At 43.9% G+C, this 19,203-nt stretch overlaps 1 protein-coding gene across 9 annotated transcripts in view; it reads left to right on the forward strand.

The window, feature by feature from the left end:
- LOC145348154 (discoidin domain-containing receptor 2-like) overlaps positions 1-11,049 on the forward strand; it is a 180,370-nt gene extending 169,321 nt beyond the window's left edge. For all 9 annotated transcript variants that reach the window (XM_080196332.1, XM_080196335.1, XM_080196331.1 and 6 more), the window contains 3 exons: positions 645-879; positions 1,976-2,125; positions 5,830-11,049. In XM_080196332.1, the coding sequence (XP_080052458.1) occupies positions 645-879; positions 1,976-2,125; positions 5,830-5,970 (526 nt within the window). In that variant the 3' untranslated portion in view covers positions 5,971-11,049. The remainder of the gene's footprint in view (positions 1-644; positions 880-1,975; positions 2,126-5,829) is intronic.
- The last annotated feature ends 8,154 nt before the right edge of the window (positions 11,050-19,203 follow it).

Consider the following 19,203-nt stretch of genomic DNA (forward strand, 5'->3'; position numbering starts at 1 on the left):
CTTCATCCCACTACTAATTAAAAACCTATCTATTCCCTCCTTAAATTTGTTTAGTGTTCCGGCGTCCTCTGGGTAGAGAATTCTACAGATTCATGACCCTTTGGGTGAAGTAATTTCTCCTCATTTCTGTTTTGAATGTGCCCCCGTCAATGTCCAACAAGGTGAAACATCATCTCCATGTCTATCTTGTCAAACCCGCTTAGCATCTTAGTACCTCAATTAGATCGCCTCTCATTCTTCTAAACTCTAGCGTGTATAGGTCTAAATTGTAGAAGCGCTTTTCACAAGACAAACCCTTCATCCCTAGAATCAATCTAAAATCAGTCCAGTGAACCTAATGTCTTTCTTGAAGGGAACTAAAACCATGCGCAACACTCCAGATACGGTTTCACCAATTCCCTATACAACAGCAACAAAACTTCCCTACTTTATCTATGGTTTCGTTAGGCTGGGTGCAAGAAGGTGGGATTAGAAGAGCAGGTAGGTGTTCTCGGACTAGCATGGACAAGATGGGCTGAATGGCCACCTTCTGTGCTGTAACTTTTCATAGTTCTACTCCATTAGCAATCAATGCCAAAATTCCATTTGCCAAGAATTAAGTTCACCATAACTGCACTTCTCTCTCTCTCTCTCTCTCTCCTCAGTTACCCCAGTCTGGTGCACCTGGCCAGTCAGATAGCCTCGGGGATGAAGTACCTTGCCTCGATGAACTTTGTGCACCGTGACCTCGCAACCCGCAACTGCCTGGTTGGAGAAAACTACACCATCAAGATCGCCGACTTTGGAATGAGCCGGAACCTTTATGCAGGGGATTACTACCGGATCCAGGGGAGGGCTGTGCTTCCCATTCGATGGATGGCTTGGGAAAGCATCCTGCTGGTAAGCAGCGACAATGCTGAAATCGGCTGTTGCTCCTGTCTCTGCCTGACCTTTGTTGTCCAGATGCCCTGACCTTCAGATCAGATGTTGAGTGCAAGGCCAACATTTATTGCTCATCCCTACTTTCCCCTTGAGAAGATGGTGGTGAACTGCCTTCTTGAACTGCTGAAGTCCATGTGGTGTAGTCACACCCACAGCGCTATTCAAAAGATAATTTCAGGATTTTGACCCAGTGACAGTGAAAGAGTGGCCGAGATATTTCCAAGTCGGGGTAGTGGGTATCTTGGTAGTGTTTCCAGGTATCACAGCCAAATAAGATACAAACAAATAGAGGGAGAGGGAAAGAAGAATGGACTGAGGGAGAGAGAGAGAGAGAAAGGTAAAATGGATTTAAAGGAAAAGAAAGAAAAAGAATAAAATAAAATAATTGGTGTTCTTTACATCTTCAGCAACAGGAGTAAGATTGAACAGTTTAATTTGTTCCCTTCTGGGCCAGAGACATTGGCCAGATTCTCCAACCTCACCTGAAACTGGGATTCTCCGGTGCCACTGCAGTGAATGGAGATTTGGCTGTGTACCAAATTCTCCATTCTCGCTGGCAGGGGTGGTGAGGTGAACAAAATCAGAGAATAATGGCTAGTGATTGGGACTACATGAACAAAAGTCACATAGCTCCCAAAAAAAAGTACATATGCTCTTAATTACCAGACATAACCTTTTTAGGATAAATTTATTAGAAACATCATGTGCAAATGGAGCACATTAGTAAAACTAATTTGGACATTGAGGCAACATTTGCAAAAAGCAATGGGGCTAACAGTATAAATCAGCCATCAAGTTTTGAACATTTATAACTCGTGAGTTATCCCACTGACCTCTGAATGTGTTGGTCGATGTTACAAACTGGACCATTAATTCTTCCCAGTAGGATTTGACTGGGTCGGATTCGTGCTCTGAATCATGCACACCCTGGAATGTACCTCGCAGAGCCTGAAAGAACATCTTGAGCTGCTGTTGTTTGTACGCGCTGCTGCAGTAGTGCTACTGATGAGAAAGGGGTTTCTCATTTTTCCATTTGATTCCCTTCCTCTTTCAGGGAAAATTTACCACTGGCAGCGACGTCTGGGCATTTGGTGTCACTTTGTGGGAGATCCTAATGCTGTGTAAAGAACAGCCCTACTACCATCTCACAGATGAACTAGTCATTGAGAACGCTGGAGAGTTCTTCAGGGAGCAGGGCAAACAGGTAATACTAAGGAAAAATGTGAGGTAATCCATTTTGACTTGATTTATTATTGTCACATGTATTGGGATGCAGTGAAAAGTATTGTTTCATCCCATTCATATAGTACATTGGGGAGAAGGAAAGGTGCTGGTGCAGAATATAGTGTTGCAGTTACCAACTGGATGTAGAGAAAGATCAGCTTAACATAAGGTAGGATCATTCAAAAGTCAGATGGCAGCAGAGAAGAAACTTGAGTTGGTCGGTGTGTATTCTCAGACTTCTGTATCTTTTTCCTGATGGAAGAAGGTGGAAGAGAGAATGTCTGGGGTGCGCGGGATCTTTGATCATGCTGGCTGCTTTTCCGAGGCAGCAGGAAATGTAGATAGAGTCAATGAAGAAATTAGAAAGTGTTGATATCCAGGGATCTAGGTGTCCTTGTTCATAAGTCAGTGAAGGCTAACATAAAAGTGCAGCAAACAATTAGGAAGGCTAATGGAATGTTGCCCTTTTGTTATAAGAGGATTTGAGTACAGGAGTAATGAGGTCTTGCTTCAATCGTATAGGAGTTTGGTTAGACCACACCTGTGTGCAGTTTCAATTCCCTTACCTCAGAAAAGATATCATTGCCACAGAGAGAGTGTAACAAAGGTTCACCAGACTTGTTCTAGGGTTGTTGGGACTGTCTTATGAAGAAAAATTAGGCAAACTGGGCCTGTATTCTCAAGAGTTTTGAAGAATGAGAGGTGATTTCATTGAAATTTACAAAATACTTAAAGGAGCAGACAAGGTAGATGAAAATAAGACGTTTCCCCTGGATGGGGGAGTCTAGAACAAGGGGTGACAATTTCAAAATAAGGGGGAAACTACATAGAACCGAGATGAAGAGAAATTTTACACAGAGGGTTGTGTATTTGTGGAATTCTCTAGCCAGAGGCTGGAAGTTGGAAGTTGGAGTCATTGAATATGTTTAAAGCAAGATTGACAGATTTCTGATTAACAATAACATAAAGAGTTATGGGGATAGTCGGTGTAAAAGGCTTTGAAGTGTCCAATCAACCATGATTTCATTAAATGGCGGAGCAGGTATGAGGGGCTGAATGGTCCTTAGGAAAGGGGTTTTGGACAGGAGGTTAGAGAGAACAGTAGACAATTCATCCCTTCAAACCTGTTCAAGAGAATTTAGGAGTTGAAGTAGTATTGTCATTGGACTAGTAATTCAGAGACCCAGGGTAATCTAGAGACTTGGGTTCAAATCTCACCAGAAATTTGAATTGAATGAAAAACTGAACTTCAAAGTCTCATGAAGTAGTATTGTCATTGGACTAGTAATTCAGAGACCCAGGGTAATCTAGAGACTTGGGTTCAAATCTCACCAGAAATTTGAACTGAATGAAAAACTGAACTTCAAAGTCTCATGAAACCACTATTGATTGTCTAGTTCAATAATGCCCCTTTAAGGAAGGAAGGTTGCCATCTTCAGGCCTACAGGTGATTCCAGATCCAAAACAATGCATGGAATGTCCTCTGAAATGATCTATCAAGGCATTCTGTTCAAGAGCAATTAGCTGTGGCATTAAATGCTGGTCAGCCAGCAATGCGCACATCCCATGAATAAGAAATACAAAAAAAGATGTTAGCTACTCTCCAATCCTCTAGTACCTTGCCCATGGCTAAAGAGGAAACAAAGATTTTGGCCAAGGCTTCAGCAATTTCATCTGTTATCTCTTTTAGTTTCTGGGACTGACATTATCTGACCCTGACAACTTGTCAAAATCTCCAATACCTTCTCCCTTTTTATTTCAACATGTCCTAGAATGTCAACATCCTCCTTTCTATGCTCATAATACACCACATCCTTATCCTTTGTGAATACTGATGCAAAGTACACATTAAGGACCTAACCCACCTCATCTGGCTCCACACAAATTCCCTGCACTATCCTTAGTGGACCTACCCTTTCCTTAGCTACCTCTTCCTCCTTTTATATGCATAAAAAGCCTTGGGAATCTCCTTAATCCCCACTACCAAGGACATTTCATGGTCCCTTTTTGCCCTTCTAAGTCCCTGTTAAGCTCTTTCCTGCTATTTTTGTATTCCTCAAGAGCCTTATCAGTTTTCAATTTCCTGAAATTTAAGTATGTCTCCTTCTTTTTCACTAAGCTCACAATCTGTCTTGTCATCCAAGGTTCCCGAATCTTGACATCTATATCCTTCATTTTTACAGGGATATACTTGTCCTAAGTTGTTAACAACTGACTTTTAAAACTCCCACATATTGGATGTGGATTTATTCTCAAACAGCCAACCCCCAGTGTACATTCCCTAGCTCCTGCTTCTACTGTCATAGTTAGCCTTTCCCCAGTTTAGTACTTTTGCTCTGGGACTACTTCTATCCTTTTCTACAAAATCTTGAAACTTATTGAATTGTGACCACAGTTCCCAAAATGGTCCCCCATTTAGACGTCAATCACCTGTCCGGCCTCATTTCCCAGAACCAGGTCTAAGATAGTCCCTTCCCGAGTTGGACTATCTAAATATTGTTTCAAAGACACACTAGACAAACTCTGCCCAATCCAAGCCTCTGGCACTGAAGGAATCCCAATCTATGGTGAGAAAATTAAAATCGCCCATCGCAACAACCTTATTCCCATAATCAGCTGACATATCAGCTCCTCCACATCACGCTGGCTATTGGGAGGTCTGTAGTACAACCCTAACAGTGTGACTGCACTGTCCTGTTCCTGAGTTCTACCCATATGGCCTCACTTAAGAAGAAAAGATTATGAGAATGGTTCCAGAGATGAGTATCTTCAGTTACCATGATAGAAGCTGGGATTGTTATCCTTGGAGAAGACAAGGAGATTTGTTAGAGGCGTTCAAAATCATGAGGGGGTTCTATCTGGACAAATTAACGAGGAGAAACAGTTCCCATCCGCATAAGGGTTGTAAGCCAGTGGGCACAAGTTTAAAAGGAATGGCAAAAGTACCAGAGGTGAAATGAAGCAAAAGAAACTTATTAAACACGGAAAGGTGGGTAGGATCTGGAAGATCTTGCCCAAGAGTGTTGGTGGAGTAGGCAGTTTCAATTGAGGAATTGTGTAAGGACCTGAGGAGAGAATGCATGTTGGGCTACAAGGAAGGGCAGAACTGGGCCTAACAAAATTGCTCCTGCACAGAAGCAGCATGGAGTTAACAGACCTAATGGGCCCCTTCTGTGCTGTAACCAATTTTTTTTATTCTTTCATGGGATGTGGGCATTGCTGGCTGAGCCAGCATTTACTGCCCATCCCCAATTGCCCTTGATGGGCCATTTAAGAATTAATCATATTGCTGTGGCTCTGGAGTCACATGTAGGCCAGACCAGGTAAGGGTGGCAGATTTCCTGCCTAAAGGCATTAGTGAACAAGATTTATTTTACAACATTTGACAATGATTTCATGGTTGTTATCGGACTTTTAATTCCAGATTTTTACTGTATTCAATTTTTAACATATACTGTGGTGGCCACTCAGCCTTAAAGCATAAGACTTAGCTGTAGGAGCCAGCCATTCGGCCCCTCAAGCATGTGTTGCCATTCATTAAGATGGTGACTGAACTTTTACATCAACTGCTTTTTCCATAATCTATGTGTACCCACCTCTCCACCGCGGTCCCCAACAACCTTTGATTCCATTTGGACAATTGTCTTAACTCTCCCATACTCACCGTCTCGTCTGTTCCTGCAGGTCTATCTCCCCTGCCCGCAAATCTGCCCTCATGCCCTCTACGACGTTATGGTCCGCTGCTGGTGCCGTGATTCGAAAGATCGGCCAACATTTCAGCAGATCCACCGATTCCTAATGGAGGACGCGACAAACATGGTGTAAAGGGACTCCTGACAGAAGGCACAATCCCTGGGACAACCAAGTTGAAAAAGATCATGGTGGAGGAAAAGGGCCTTTTGCTGGGATAGGGGGTGGGGGGTTGTGGGCGACAATTCTGCTGGAATTTTCCTTTGGGGGCTGGGAAAGGCGCAGGGTGGAGGGGAAGGGGTGGTGCTTGCAGGTCACTGTTCTTTCATTCTGACATGGACATCCAAATGGAACTTAACTGAAATCCAAAACATATGCACTTAAGCCTCGTAACAATTCATGTCATTTCCCAGGGTTGAAGCCAACTTAGTTTCCAAAGACATCCATACACTGGCCTACGATTATCACCTCAGATCCGCTGCCCTGAAACCTCCCCCCCTCAAGCCCCCAGCTCAACTCTGTTCCCTCACTGGCCTGTCGATAATCTGCTAAGTTAAACTCAGGAGACAATTTTCCCCAACTAAATGCTGGGGAAGGCCAGGGTAAATACCTGCTGAGAAATGATCGCAAATGGCGATCACTTCGCCTTGGGGAAAACACTGGAATTTTATGCTTCAGAATGGGTGAGAACATGTTCCATGAGATCTCTCCCCTTTACAGCTCACAGCGCCATTTCATCTCAGCTTCACCCCAATTCTAAGGTCCTTGGTGGGACGATTTCTTTTATTTTTTGCACCAACGTCTCACCTTTCCCAAGCCTTGTTTAGCTGTGACATAGAATTTTACCTTTTTGACTACTACAAGACAAATGACCATTAGAGGAAGGGAAAAAAAATGGATACAGTGCACAGGAAGTATATATGTGCTGCCATATGTGTGTGCGTGTGTGTGTGTGTGTGTCTGTATTAATGAACAGGGAAAGCAAGGCAGAGTGGGATAGATTGGCCAACCATTCAAACTCCATGGACGGCAGATCATGTGTGCCTGTGCATCAGAACGAGCGAAAAAGCTACTGTTATACGTTTACTACAATCGCCAGTGGGAAAATTAATTGGATTGTGATGGCAACTCTGTCGAGTATGATCTGCCTTACGAGCTTGGCTTATCTAGAACACAACTACTGAAGTGTGGTCACCCTTCTCCCTCCCCCAGGCAGATCAGCAGGAACTTCAGGATGAGTTTCTGATGGGGTTGTGGAACTCATGCAGCATCAGTTCCCCTATGTGGGTCGACTTTGGAACGACTGTGTAAATAACTCGACCATCACCCCACACTGAGGACAGAGTTCAAGACCTGAGGGTTCACTGTTACAACCAATGGGCAATTTGTTAATTGGTGACTCTTCACTCCTTAGCTAGCAATGAGACTTACTAATTAAGAGGCAGTTGTACTCAGTGGAGAAACTGAGTGACTGTACTGTCAAGAGGTTGGACCTTCAACCACTGCTTTGGGACATGATCTCTTCTATTAGGCACATAAAAGGAACCATAAATTGGAATTGGTGATTTATTTTCTTGCTGTTTACATGGTTAACTGCTTTGGACACAGACATGAATTCAGACAAGACTCCTTATGGTGAAACGGCAAAACTAAAGAGCCAGAAGACGGCATAATGATTGGTTAGAAGTGCTGCCAAAAGCTGTGGTGACTATCATAGGCCTGGCCCCCAAATGCCGGAGGTTGCCTTCAATAGCAGGAGTCCGGACAACATCGGTGAGAGCCACCAAACTACTGAGAGGACCTAGCTCCATGCTGAAAAGCATCTGACAAACCTGCTAGATGCCGACCAACTACTGATTGAATGAATGTCTTTTGATTACTGGACATAAAGGCAACCGGAGTTTAAATTGCAAATTACATGTAGCATTGTTTCCGTTGTTCCAGTGCTTCACCTTCATATGATCCCATTCCTGATCGCCTGTTTCCCCACAGCAGCTGAAAACACAATTGGCAGCCTGGGATTAAACAGGACACTGCTGGCCTTCCATCATCAGTTTTGTTGAATGCAAAATGATGCAGATGCTGGAAAGCTACAACAAATACAGAAAATGCTGATGAAAATCACCACCAGGTCTGGAAGCATCTGTGGAGAGAGAGAGAAACAGAGTTAACATTTCAGATCTAAATGACTCTTCTACAGTACTATTATGTAGACGGGTCACTTAGATCCAAAATGTTAACTTTGTTTCTCTCTCTACACAGATGCTGCCAGACCTGGTGATTTTGTCTGGCATTTTGTTTTTGTTTCAGTTTCATTGGGCGAATCTCTGGGATTGGGCTGTGGGTTTAATTGGAGTGGGAAAGGGATTGAGGAATCCATGGAAACAGGTGCCACCCTGGTTTTGTAAACCACTCAATTTTAACCCTGCTGAAGGTGACAGAGATTAGTGGGCTTCTTCCCATGATTAAAAGTCTCACTTGTCACATTAGGTTGAAGATTACACTGAAATGCCATTTTCTGACTTTCAACATTAATTGCGTTTGTTTCTTTTTTTGTACCTTCCCCCAACCCCGCAACAAAAAGAACACTTCACTGTTGCCCCTGGTGTCTCGCACTATTTACCATTCAGAATTGCACAAGCTTAACTTTGAGCAATGCAAAAATAGACCATTCGGGCCAACAGATCTGTGTTCTCTCCCCACCCTCTGATGCTCCACATGAGCATCCTGCTACCGCTCTTCATCTCACCCTGTTAGCACATCCTTCAATTCCTTCCTGCCTCGCGTGCTTGTCTAACTTTGCCTTATTCCTGTTGATTACAACCTGTGGGCTAGAAACAACATAAAGGGCAAATGCTTGTGTTTGGATTCCTCCTCACTTTCCCCAGCCTTTCAATGGAGGAGTGAGCTCATTCAATTCCCCAGTGTTTTGCAGGTTTCTCCCTGCTTCACTGTGAGCTAAACCAACAAAGTATTATTGAATTGAAGACTTCACATATATCTATATAATGTGTATGCTGATGTTTGAATGAGATATCCCCTATTATAATCTTGGTCACTAAATGTGATGCTATCTTGAGGATGTCACTAGTCCCTTGTTGCAGGATGAGGGAAATCTTATCAACTAAGCACACATTGTATAAGGTCCAGAGATACACTGCTGTAGTGGTTATACTACCTTCAATTCCAATTGCCTTCCCGCACCTAGTGGTGCACTAAGGCAGACTTTTGTCCATTTCCATAGTTAGTAATTCACTGACTAGGTCACTAGTCGGTCACCAGAGTCTTACAGCTTGAGGGGGTGCCACTCCATATCAAGTATGGCTGATCATAGCTGATCTCCTGCTCTTACCGCCAGCCATTTTTCAGGCTGACACACTCAACCTGTTTGACCACATTATGAACATAACTTTCTTTGACCATCAAGTCCTGAGATGGGACTCAAATCCGGAGCTCCTGGCTCACAGGCAGGAACATTACTCACTGCACCACAAGACCTCCTACGATGCTACTTCCTGGATTAGTAATCCAGAGATGGACGGATTGATAACCTGGAGACGGGAGTTCAGATCAGCATGTGACAGCGATTGTAAATCCAGTTAATGCAATAAAGTCAGGAGCAAAACATTAGAATCGGTAGTGGGATCATGAAATTATCAGGTTGGTGTTAAAAATCCACCTAGTTCACTGGGGCCCTCTTGGGGAACGAAATCTGCCAGGCCTTACCTGGCCTTGCCTTTCCAGATTTCTAACTGCCCTCTGGAACGGGCTAGCAAGACATCCACTTCATCGTCGGCACCAACTTTAAGGGGGCAAGTAGAATCCAGTTAATGAGAAAAAGAGGAAGTGGCCACACAGCCCGTCGAGTCTGGGCTGGCTCGTGCAGCAATTTAAAACCTGGCCTGCCAATGGTCTTGCATCTCCCTGGCCTCCAAGACATGCTGCATTGGTGTGGACAAGCAGCGGGCCAGTGTCAATGGGGGGGAATTAAAGATGACGCACAATTACCTTTGAGAGCTTCTCTTGTCCTAAACGCGGAATTTGGGTAATGTTTTGCAAGCATGAACATTTATCTTGAGGCAACTCCATAAAGCAATCTTAACCAAATGGGGGAACTGGGTCAATCACACTGCACCACTGCACCCCTCCACCCAACCCCAATTCCCGAATCCCACTGGGCATTTATATTGGGGTTTAGAATGTTAAGGGGCAATCTGATGAAGGATTTTAGAATTTCAAAAGAAATTGAGTGTAAATTCAGGGAGAGATTTTCTGCTGGCTGGGTGGGGAAATCCAAGACAAGGAGACATATAATCTTAAAATTGGAGCCATGTCATTGAGGAGAAAAGGCAGGAAACAGTTCCTGGTTAATTATTTAAGATTTGCTAGATTTTCATTCGCCAAGGCAAATGGATCCAAGCAAAGGGTCAAGGCACAACTCAATCATGATCTCATTAAATGATTCGGGTGGGAGGGAGGGTGCTAAATGGCATCCTCCTCCTCTTCCTATGTTCTCCTATTTACCTCTGCATTTGCCTCTGTGGAATATCAAATGCAGCAGATTATTAAAAAAAGGAGGTTGACTCTTGCTTAAATTTAACCTTTTGGAAATCATTGGTGCAAAGTATTTTTTAGGAGATACCTAAAAACCTGTTTTTAGGGGCAAGACCTCTGCTGCTTTGTGAATACTGATTCCTTCACAACCTTTCTCGTGTAGATGCAGTGTTTTTAAACACTTGGCCCTGTCTATATGGCAATTATCGTGTCTAACGTTGTTGACCCTCAATACTTCGCTGACAGGCCATACTGAGCTGCCTGTGAACTCAACTACTGATCAAATTAAACCTTAGACACTTGACCTTTAGACACTTGATCATAGACATTTGACCTGGAAGATAGGAACGTGGTTCTTAAATCATGAATAGGTAATCCGGATGTTAAAAGTTATTGACAGTGAGTAAATATTTGTGTAGTGTAGATGTTTAACAGATATTGGTTATTGTGAGATGTTGATGGAGATTTTTTTCCCTAATCCTTTTGTTTTACGCTGGATTGAAAATGTCCTGAATTCTGTTGAGGATGTGTACATATTTTACAAAGAGATTTTTACGGTAATATATATGAAATCACTTTGGAGCTTCTCTGTAGATCCCTCTCATGCTTGCATTTTTTAGGCATTTGTAATAAAGTTCCCTTTGACTTTTGAAAATAAAAGATGCTTGGAGGGTGTGTTATTATTAACTGTTCCATCCTTGGTGTGTATGAGATGCTTTCTCCTAAGCCAGATAGTTCTTGGATCAAGTCCCACTCCCTGAGACATGGGCACAAATGTCCCACATTCTCAATCCTGGTGCAGTGCTAAGGGAGTGTTAAACTTAACGCTTTTCGCTTGAGATATCAAAGCATTACTTCCACTGTAGTAAGTGCAATAAAAACAGAAAGTGCTGGAAAAACCTCAGCAGGTCTGACAGCATTTGTGGAGAGAGAATAGAGCCAATGTTTTGAGTCACGATGACCCTTCATCAGAGCTGAAGACAAGAAAAATAGGACAAGATTTGTACAGTAAGGATAAGGGGAACGGGACTGCAACTGATTGGGTAGCATAGACATAAAGACAAAAGGAATGTAAGCGGTGATTATAAAGGCTAGATTTTAATGGTGTTAACAGCGTCCATTAGAGACTGGAATGTGTAAATGACAGAACAAAGGTGCAGAGTGCAGGAATATAGCAGTTGGCCCTAGTGGGGAGGGGGAGGGGGGAAACAAGATAGAAAATGAGATTTTAGCAGTGGAAAAATTAGAATATAAAGTAATTAAAATGGATTAATAAGATCAAAAGAAGAAATGAAACAAAATAAAGGGAAAGGGAGTGGAGGGGGAGAACAGAGGTCATGCTCTGAAGTTGTTGAACTCAATGTTCAGTCCAGAAAGCTGTAAAGTGCCTAATTGGGAGATTAAGTGCTGTTCCTCCAGTTTTCATTGGGCTTCACTGGAACATTGCAAAAGGCCAAGGACGGACTTGTAAATTCAATACTTGGCAGCCATCAATTAGTGAACGAACAAAAATGGGTGCATTACTATTTACACTGTTTGCAGAGCACAATAATAGATGTATTCATTCCACAGCACCAGGACCACTTTGGCCGCAAAAACCTCACGTTCATTCACAAAGACCTTCTGCTTATTCCTCATTGCGTGATCACATCACATGACCCTTCCAACACTTGTCCTTTAAAGGGGAGAGGAAATACAACTACCCATCCCCCTCCCACAATGCTGTCTACAGGAGCCTGCTCTGTGCAAACTGATGGCCATGTTTCCAGCAGTACAACAGCGACTACCCTTCATAAGTGAATATGAATGTAAACCTTTATTTTATTTTGTTTGTGCCTGTAAAATGTCAAGATCAATTCTTAGTCAGAATGAGTCCTCAATCCCTTGGACCTTACAGTAATGAAACAACTAAATAACTGTTAAGAGATATGGCATTAGATTCAGAGAACCAGGTAGAATTGCATATCATGTACAGGACAGAAATTGATCATTGCATCCATGCCAGCGTCTGTACTTCTCTCACCCTTTTTCATCTAATACCATCCTTCTATTGCTTTCTCCTCATGCCTCCTCTAAAAGGCTTCCACACTATTCACCTCAACTACTCCCTGTGGTAACTAGATCCACATGCTAACCACTCTCTGGTTGTGAAGAATTTTGAGATGTCTTGAGATTTGTTAAAGACACTTTGGCAGAATTATAAGCTCCCCCCACTCCACTCCCATCCCCAAACCAGTGTGGCGGGCCAAGCCTCAGATGAGAAGCCCGCCCCATACTCCTATTAAGGTCTTTAACTGGCCATTTAATGCATTTTTCAGAGCTCATTCCTTCCAGCCATAGTTAGGTTGGCAAGCGCCCGTTGACTACGGGTGGGAAACTGAAGATGTTTTCATCCTTGATCTTGACAGTAAGGGGGAGGGGGATTCAGTGGACTGCCTCAATTGGAAAGTCCCTTCAGATTGGGAGTGCTCTCTCTTGAGGGACCTGAGAGCTCCAGCCACCCCCCTACCCATCAACACTGAGATTGCCCCACCACTCCAAAATCATCCCCCAAAACCTACCCTCCCAGGATGCCCCTTTCCCTCCTCTATCCAGGACCCCTGGTTCCGAGCAGCTGGGCACAGCACTGCAGTACCTCTTCCAGCCACAGTAAGAAGTCTCGCAACACCAGGTTAAAGTCTCACACACCAGGTTAAAGTGAACTCACCTGATGAAGGCGCAGCGCACTGAAAGCTCATGCTACCAAATAAACCTGTTGGACTTTAACCTGGTGTTGTGAGACGTCTTACTGTGCCTACCCCAGTCTAATGCTGACATCTTCACATCATGTTTTCCAGCCACTGCAGTACTCTGCTTGGAGGGGTTGTCTCATGAGGAAATTTGGAACAGTTGGTCTATGCTTATGGGAGTTTAGAAGAACATAAGAACATAAGAAATAGGAGCAGGAGTAGGCCATCTAGCCCTTCGAGCCTGCCCCGCCATTCAATAAGATCATGGCTGATCTGTCGTGGCTCAGTTCCACTTTCCCGCCCTCTCCCCATAACCCTTAATCCCCTCTCTTATCAAGAACCCATCAACCCGCTTCTTAAAAATATTTAGCGAGGCAGCCTCCACCACTTCAACGGGCAGAGAATTCCAGAGATTCACCACCCTTTGAGTGAAGAAGTTCCTCCTCAACTCCGTTCTAAACCGCCTCCCCTTTATCTTGAGGCTGTGCCCCCTAGTCCTACTGTCTTTTTTGAGCGGGAAGAGTCTCTCCACCTCTATCCTATCCATCCCATTCATCATCTTATACGTCTCAATGAGATCTCCCCTCATTCTTCTAAACTCTAACGAGTACAAGCCTAGTTTATTCAGCCTCTCCTCATAGCTCAATCCCCTCAACTCCGAACGAGGGGTGATCTTATTTAATCATTTAAGATATGTGGGGGGGGGTGTTTCTTTGGAACTCTCTTCGCTAAGAACAATGGAAGTCACTGGATATATTCAAGACCAAGTTAGACAGGTTTTTGATCCACAACGGAATCGAGGGTTATGGAGGAAGTGGTGGGAGGGGGGATATGGGGGGGTTAGCAGCAGTGAAATGGAATTAGTTATCTCATTGAATAGCGGACAAGGCTTGAGGGGCAGAATGGCTTACTCCTGCTATATTTTCTCCATATCTTATATTCTGACCCCCTCACTCCCAAGTCAATGAATGTGAAGTTGCTGCTCAGACAGAATAAAGTAACAGGTGACTGGTCACAATTTTTGTGTATGGTGGAGGACTACACTTTTGAGGGAGCAAGTCTTTTTGAATTCCATTCTAAAATGAGCAACATGTCTGTTTATAGGTGTTATTGCATGCTGCTTCTCAGTGTTTTGCTTATTTACATAGTACTTTACATATTTTGTCATGTATGCAACTCAAAATTCAAATCTTGATGACAAACTATGCACTGAGTATGCATAAAGAGTTGCACAGTTTAGTCATGCAGAACCAGGGTGACATTGAATGACAAAGATCAAAACCACTACAGCTAAGGCATTATTCAGGAAAATAACCTGTAATCAGTAATACAAAATAGACAAAATATGCTCCTGAGTCTATATAATTTCTTTCAAAGGGAAAGCACAGGAAAGTTGCTAACATGTTCCTTGTGAAAAAGCCCAGCTGGCAGGCTCTGACCTACCACGACTAGAATGGTTCTTGCTAAAGAGGTTCAGGAGAGGTCAAGAGTTGGTGGAAACTCAGAGACATGAGGATAACATACAAACTCCACACAATCACCCAAGACCGAGATTGAACCTGGTCCTTGGCGCTGCAAGGCAGCAGTGCTAACTGTTGTTTATTCCCGTATAAATTAGCACCAATGTGAGAATCTCAGATAGGCCATAACGTGGCTTGGCGAACTTAAGAATGTGCCAGAGATATTATTAAGGCCATCAGAACGCAAAAAAAAATTGGAGATCATTTCTAGTGAAAGACAATTAGAGGAATGTTGGCACCTGAGGGATGTGTGAGGCTAGAAGAGATTACAGAGATAGGAGGTGGGAGTTTCCATGCTTTGCGTTAGCATAGGCAGCCCACCATTGGAGACCCCAACCACTGTGTGGGTGCAAAGATTTTTTCCCCCTCAACTTGAACTAATCGTTCAACTGTCCATTTTAAACCAATCTTTTTTTAGCATATCTTCACAGCCACAGGAGTGCAAAGTGGATGGGGCAATTAATCCACCTTGTTGCTTGCTCCAAAATTCAAATTGGCCAAAATCTTCCACCTCATTTGCAGCTGGGATTTTCCAGCACCGCTGAAAATGAATGGGATTTTGGCTGGAATGCCAAATTCCACGTTCACACTCGCCACAGACAAGACCAGAGAATCCCACACATTGAAATGAATGCATAGTCCCACAAGAGAAGCATATAAAATCCAACATTATGCACCTATCAAAATATACTTAGTGAAATATTAAATTTCAAACAAATTCAATTGCTGTCACAACACCTTTTGCTTTAAGAACTGTAATACTCAATGGAGTATGTTACTGGACAGTTCATTCAACTTTAACAGGTTAGGCAAACACTATCTTGACTGGGTTGTACGGCAATCAGGAGAATGAGGCAATCAGATCCTTTGGCCAGGAAGAGATCTTCCTCAGTCCATCTCCTTGGATGTGATGTTTCAAAGAATATACAATCCCAGCTTTTTTATCCTTCCCTTAGGCATAGACAGCCTGAGATTGCTGACATTTTGCCTGCTTCAGCCAACCTTTCTTCCTCATTTGAAAAGGGGCTATCTCCCATTAAATTACACCAAGCAAGACTTCACAATAATTCCTAGCTATTCTATAGTGAGTAACTCACATCCTGACTCCCCAAAGCCTGTCCACCATCTACAAGGCACTAGTCAGGACTACGATGGAATTCTCTTCACTAGCCTGAATGAGTGCACCTCCAACACTCAAGAAGCTCAACACCATCCAGGACAAAGCAACCTGCTCAATTGGCATTCGATCCACCACTGCAAACAGTCACACCCACCATCAATGCACAGTGGCAGCCATGTGTTCCATCTACTGTAGCAACTCGCCAAGGTTCCTTCCAAACACATGACCTTTACCATCTCGAAGGACAAGGGCAGCACGAGAACATGAGAACACCACCACCTGCAAGTTCACCTCCAAGTCACTCACAATCATGACTTGGAAATGAATTGCCATTCCTCCACTGTCGCTGGGTCAAAATCTTGGAACTCTATCCCGAACAGCACTGTGGGTGTACTCACACCTCAGGGACAGCCTTGGTTCAAGAAGGCAGCTCAGCAAAATACTAACTTGACCAACAGTGACCTGAACAAATTTAAAAAATAGTTGTTCAGCTTTTCTCTCAAAATGACAGTTCTAATTTTCCTTGATCCATCACATTCACTGAGATCTTGGGTGTGATTTTCCGAAAATAAAAATAAAAACTAAAGTGCTGGTCAAGAAGCAGAAGGGGGCACATTACATGCCTATGCAGCTGGGATCAAGTGAATCCCTTGAAGAGTATAAGAGGTGTAGGAGTAGAGTTAAGAGAGAAATCAGGAGAGCAAAAAGGGGACATAAGATTGTTTTGACAGAAAAGGCAAAGGAAAATCTAAAGAGCTTCTAAAAATACATAAAGAGCAAAAGAAAAACTAGGGAGAGAGTAGGACATCTTAAGGATCAACAAGGTCATCTAGGTGCGGATCCACAAGAGATGGGTAAGATCCTAAATGAATACTTCTCATCAGTATTCACTGTTGAGAAAAGCATGGATATTAGGGAACTTGGAGAAATAAATCGTGATGTCTTAAGGAGTGTATTTATAACAGAGAAGGAGGTACTGGAAGTCTTAAAGCGCATCAAAGTAGATAAATACCCGGGACTTGATGGAGTGTATCCCAGGACACTGTGGGAGGCTAGGGAGGAAATTGCAGATCCCCTAGCAAAGGTATTTGAGTCATCGATAGTCACGGGTGAGCTGCCTGAAGATTGGAGGGTGGCAAATTGGTGCCTTTGTTTAAGAAGGGCTGTAGGGAAATGCCTGGGAACTGCATCTGCCTGGGGAGCCTCGCATCTCTAGTGGGTACGTTGTTAGAAGGTATTATGAGAGAAAAGATTTACAGGCATTTAGATATACAAGGACTGATTAGGGGCAGTCAGCATGGCTTTGTGAGTGGAATGTCATGTCTCACAAGTTTGATTGAGTTTTATGAAGGGGTGACCAAGAAAGTCTACAAGGACTTTAGCAAGGCCTTTGATAAGGTACCACATGGTAGATTGTTGCATAAGGTTAAATCTCACAGGATCCAGGGTGAGGTAGCCAAATGGATACAAAATTGGCTTCTTGACAGAAGATAGGGTGGTTGTAAAGGATTGTTTTTCAAACTGGAGGCCTGTGACCAGCGGTGTGCCTCAGGGATCAGTGCTGAGTCCACTGTTATTTGTCATTTATATTAATGATTTGGATGAGAATTTAGTAGGCATGGTTAGTAAATTTGCAGATGACACCAAGATTGGTGGCATAGTGGACAGTGAAGAAGGTTATCAAGGATTGCAATGGGATCTTGATCAATTGGGCTAATGAATGGCAGATGGAGTTTAATTTAGATAAATGCGAGGCGATTCAATTTGGTCGATCGAACCAGGGCAGGACTCTCGCAGTTAAAGGTACTGCTTTGGGGAGAGCTGTAGAATAAAGAGACCTATGGGTACAGGTTCATTGCTCCTTGAAAGTGGAGTCACAGGTGGACAGAGTGGTAAAGAAGGCATTCGGCATGCTTGGCTTCATCGGTCAGGACACTGAATACAGGAGTTGGGGCGTCTTGTTGAAGTTGTACAAGACGTTGGTAAGGCTGCACTTGGAATACTGTATACAGTTCTGGCCACCCTATTATAGAAAGGATATAATTAAACTAGAAAGACTGCAGAAAAGATTTACTAGGATGCTACCAGGACTTGATAATATGAGTTATAAGGAGAAGCTGGAGAGACTATGACTTTTTTCGTTTGAGTGTAGGAGGCTTAGGGGTGATCTTATAGAGGTCTACAAAATAAAGAGGAGGACAGATCAGCTAGATAGTGAATATCTTTTCGAAGAGATAAGGGAGTCTAAAACTAGAGGACACATGTTTAAGGTGAGTGGGGAGAGATACAAAAGGGTCCAGAGAGGCAATTGTTTCACACAGAGGGTGGTGAGTGACTGGAACAAGCTGCCAAAGATAGTAGTAGCGGCAGGTGCAATTTTGTCTTTTAAAATGCGTTACACAGTTACATGGATAAGTCGTCTATAGAGGGATATGGGCCAGACACGGGCCAAGCTTAGGAGTTAAAAAGGGTTAAAAAGGAGTTAAATAGACAAGTTGGGCCAAAGGGCCAGTTTCCATGCTGTATACCTCTATGACTCTGCGCTCAATGGGTGGGAAAATGGGCTTAGTGCAATGAATTTCTGGCAGTCTGTTTGCAGCACAGAGGCCATCAGGGGATTTACGCCAGTAGGGAAGGCAGAGGCTAATCCTACCCAAGAGGACAAAATCAGTTTGTTGAGGGGGCCACTGCGCATGTGCTGATCACCCAGTCTATCAGGAGATTGGTTGACATGCGCCTCCCCCACCGGTAGCCAACCTCTCCATCACTTGCCCCATCTGCACCCTCCCACCCTCAATGACCACCGGCACCAACCATCACTACAGCTTCCCCCTGCCCCCCCTCCCCTATCACTGACCTACCTCCCATGTCCTGATCTGGCTCTGCTCCAGTCTGGCTCCATGCCCCATTAGGCCCTACCCACCTTGACATGCATTGCTAGTGTGCCATCCTGGCAGTGCCAGAAGCTTAGTGGACAGCGTCAAGGTGCTAGGCCAGCATTGTCTGGGTTCGAGGCTGCTACTGCTGGAGTGCCAGTGCCAGGTTGGCACTATTCAAGGGGCATTCCACACCCCCCACCCCCACCCCCCCCACCCACCCCTCATCCCTGACCTCCCGGAGGGCCTCAATGGCCTCCGGGCCCACAAGCAAGGTATCATGCCTGGTTCCCATTGGTGGGGACGATATGTGACCCCTGCAGGTGTGGACCTCCACAGGCGGGGTCAGAAACATTAGCGAGCCTGGGGAATTGAGTCCCGGGTTTGCTAAATAGATACAAATCGCTGTTTGCATATTGTAGTCTGCTTCGTGGTGTTCCCTGCTGCGAGGCTGATCACATTGAAAAAATGGCCTAGGAAGATTTTAGTTTGGTCAGCCTGGCAAGTTAACCCTTCAAATTTAAGAATGATAGATGTACCTACTCAGCAAGTGAGAGAAGCGCATTTGA

Source organism: Carcharhinus amblyrhynchos, chromosome 9 (assembly GCF_965287045.1).
Source record: "Carcharhinus amblyrhynchos chromosome 9, sCarAmb.v2.hapA, whole genome shotgun sequence".
NCBI classification, from domain to species: Eukaryota; Metazoa; Chordata; class Chondrichthyes; order Carcharhiniformes; family Carcharhinidae; genus Carcharhinus; species Carcharhinus amblyrhynchos.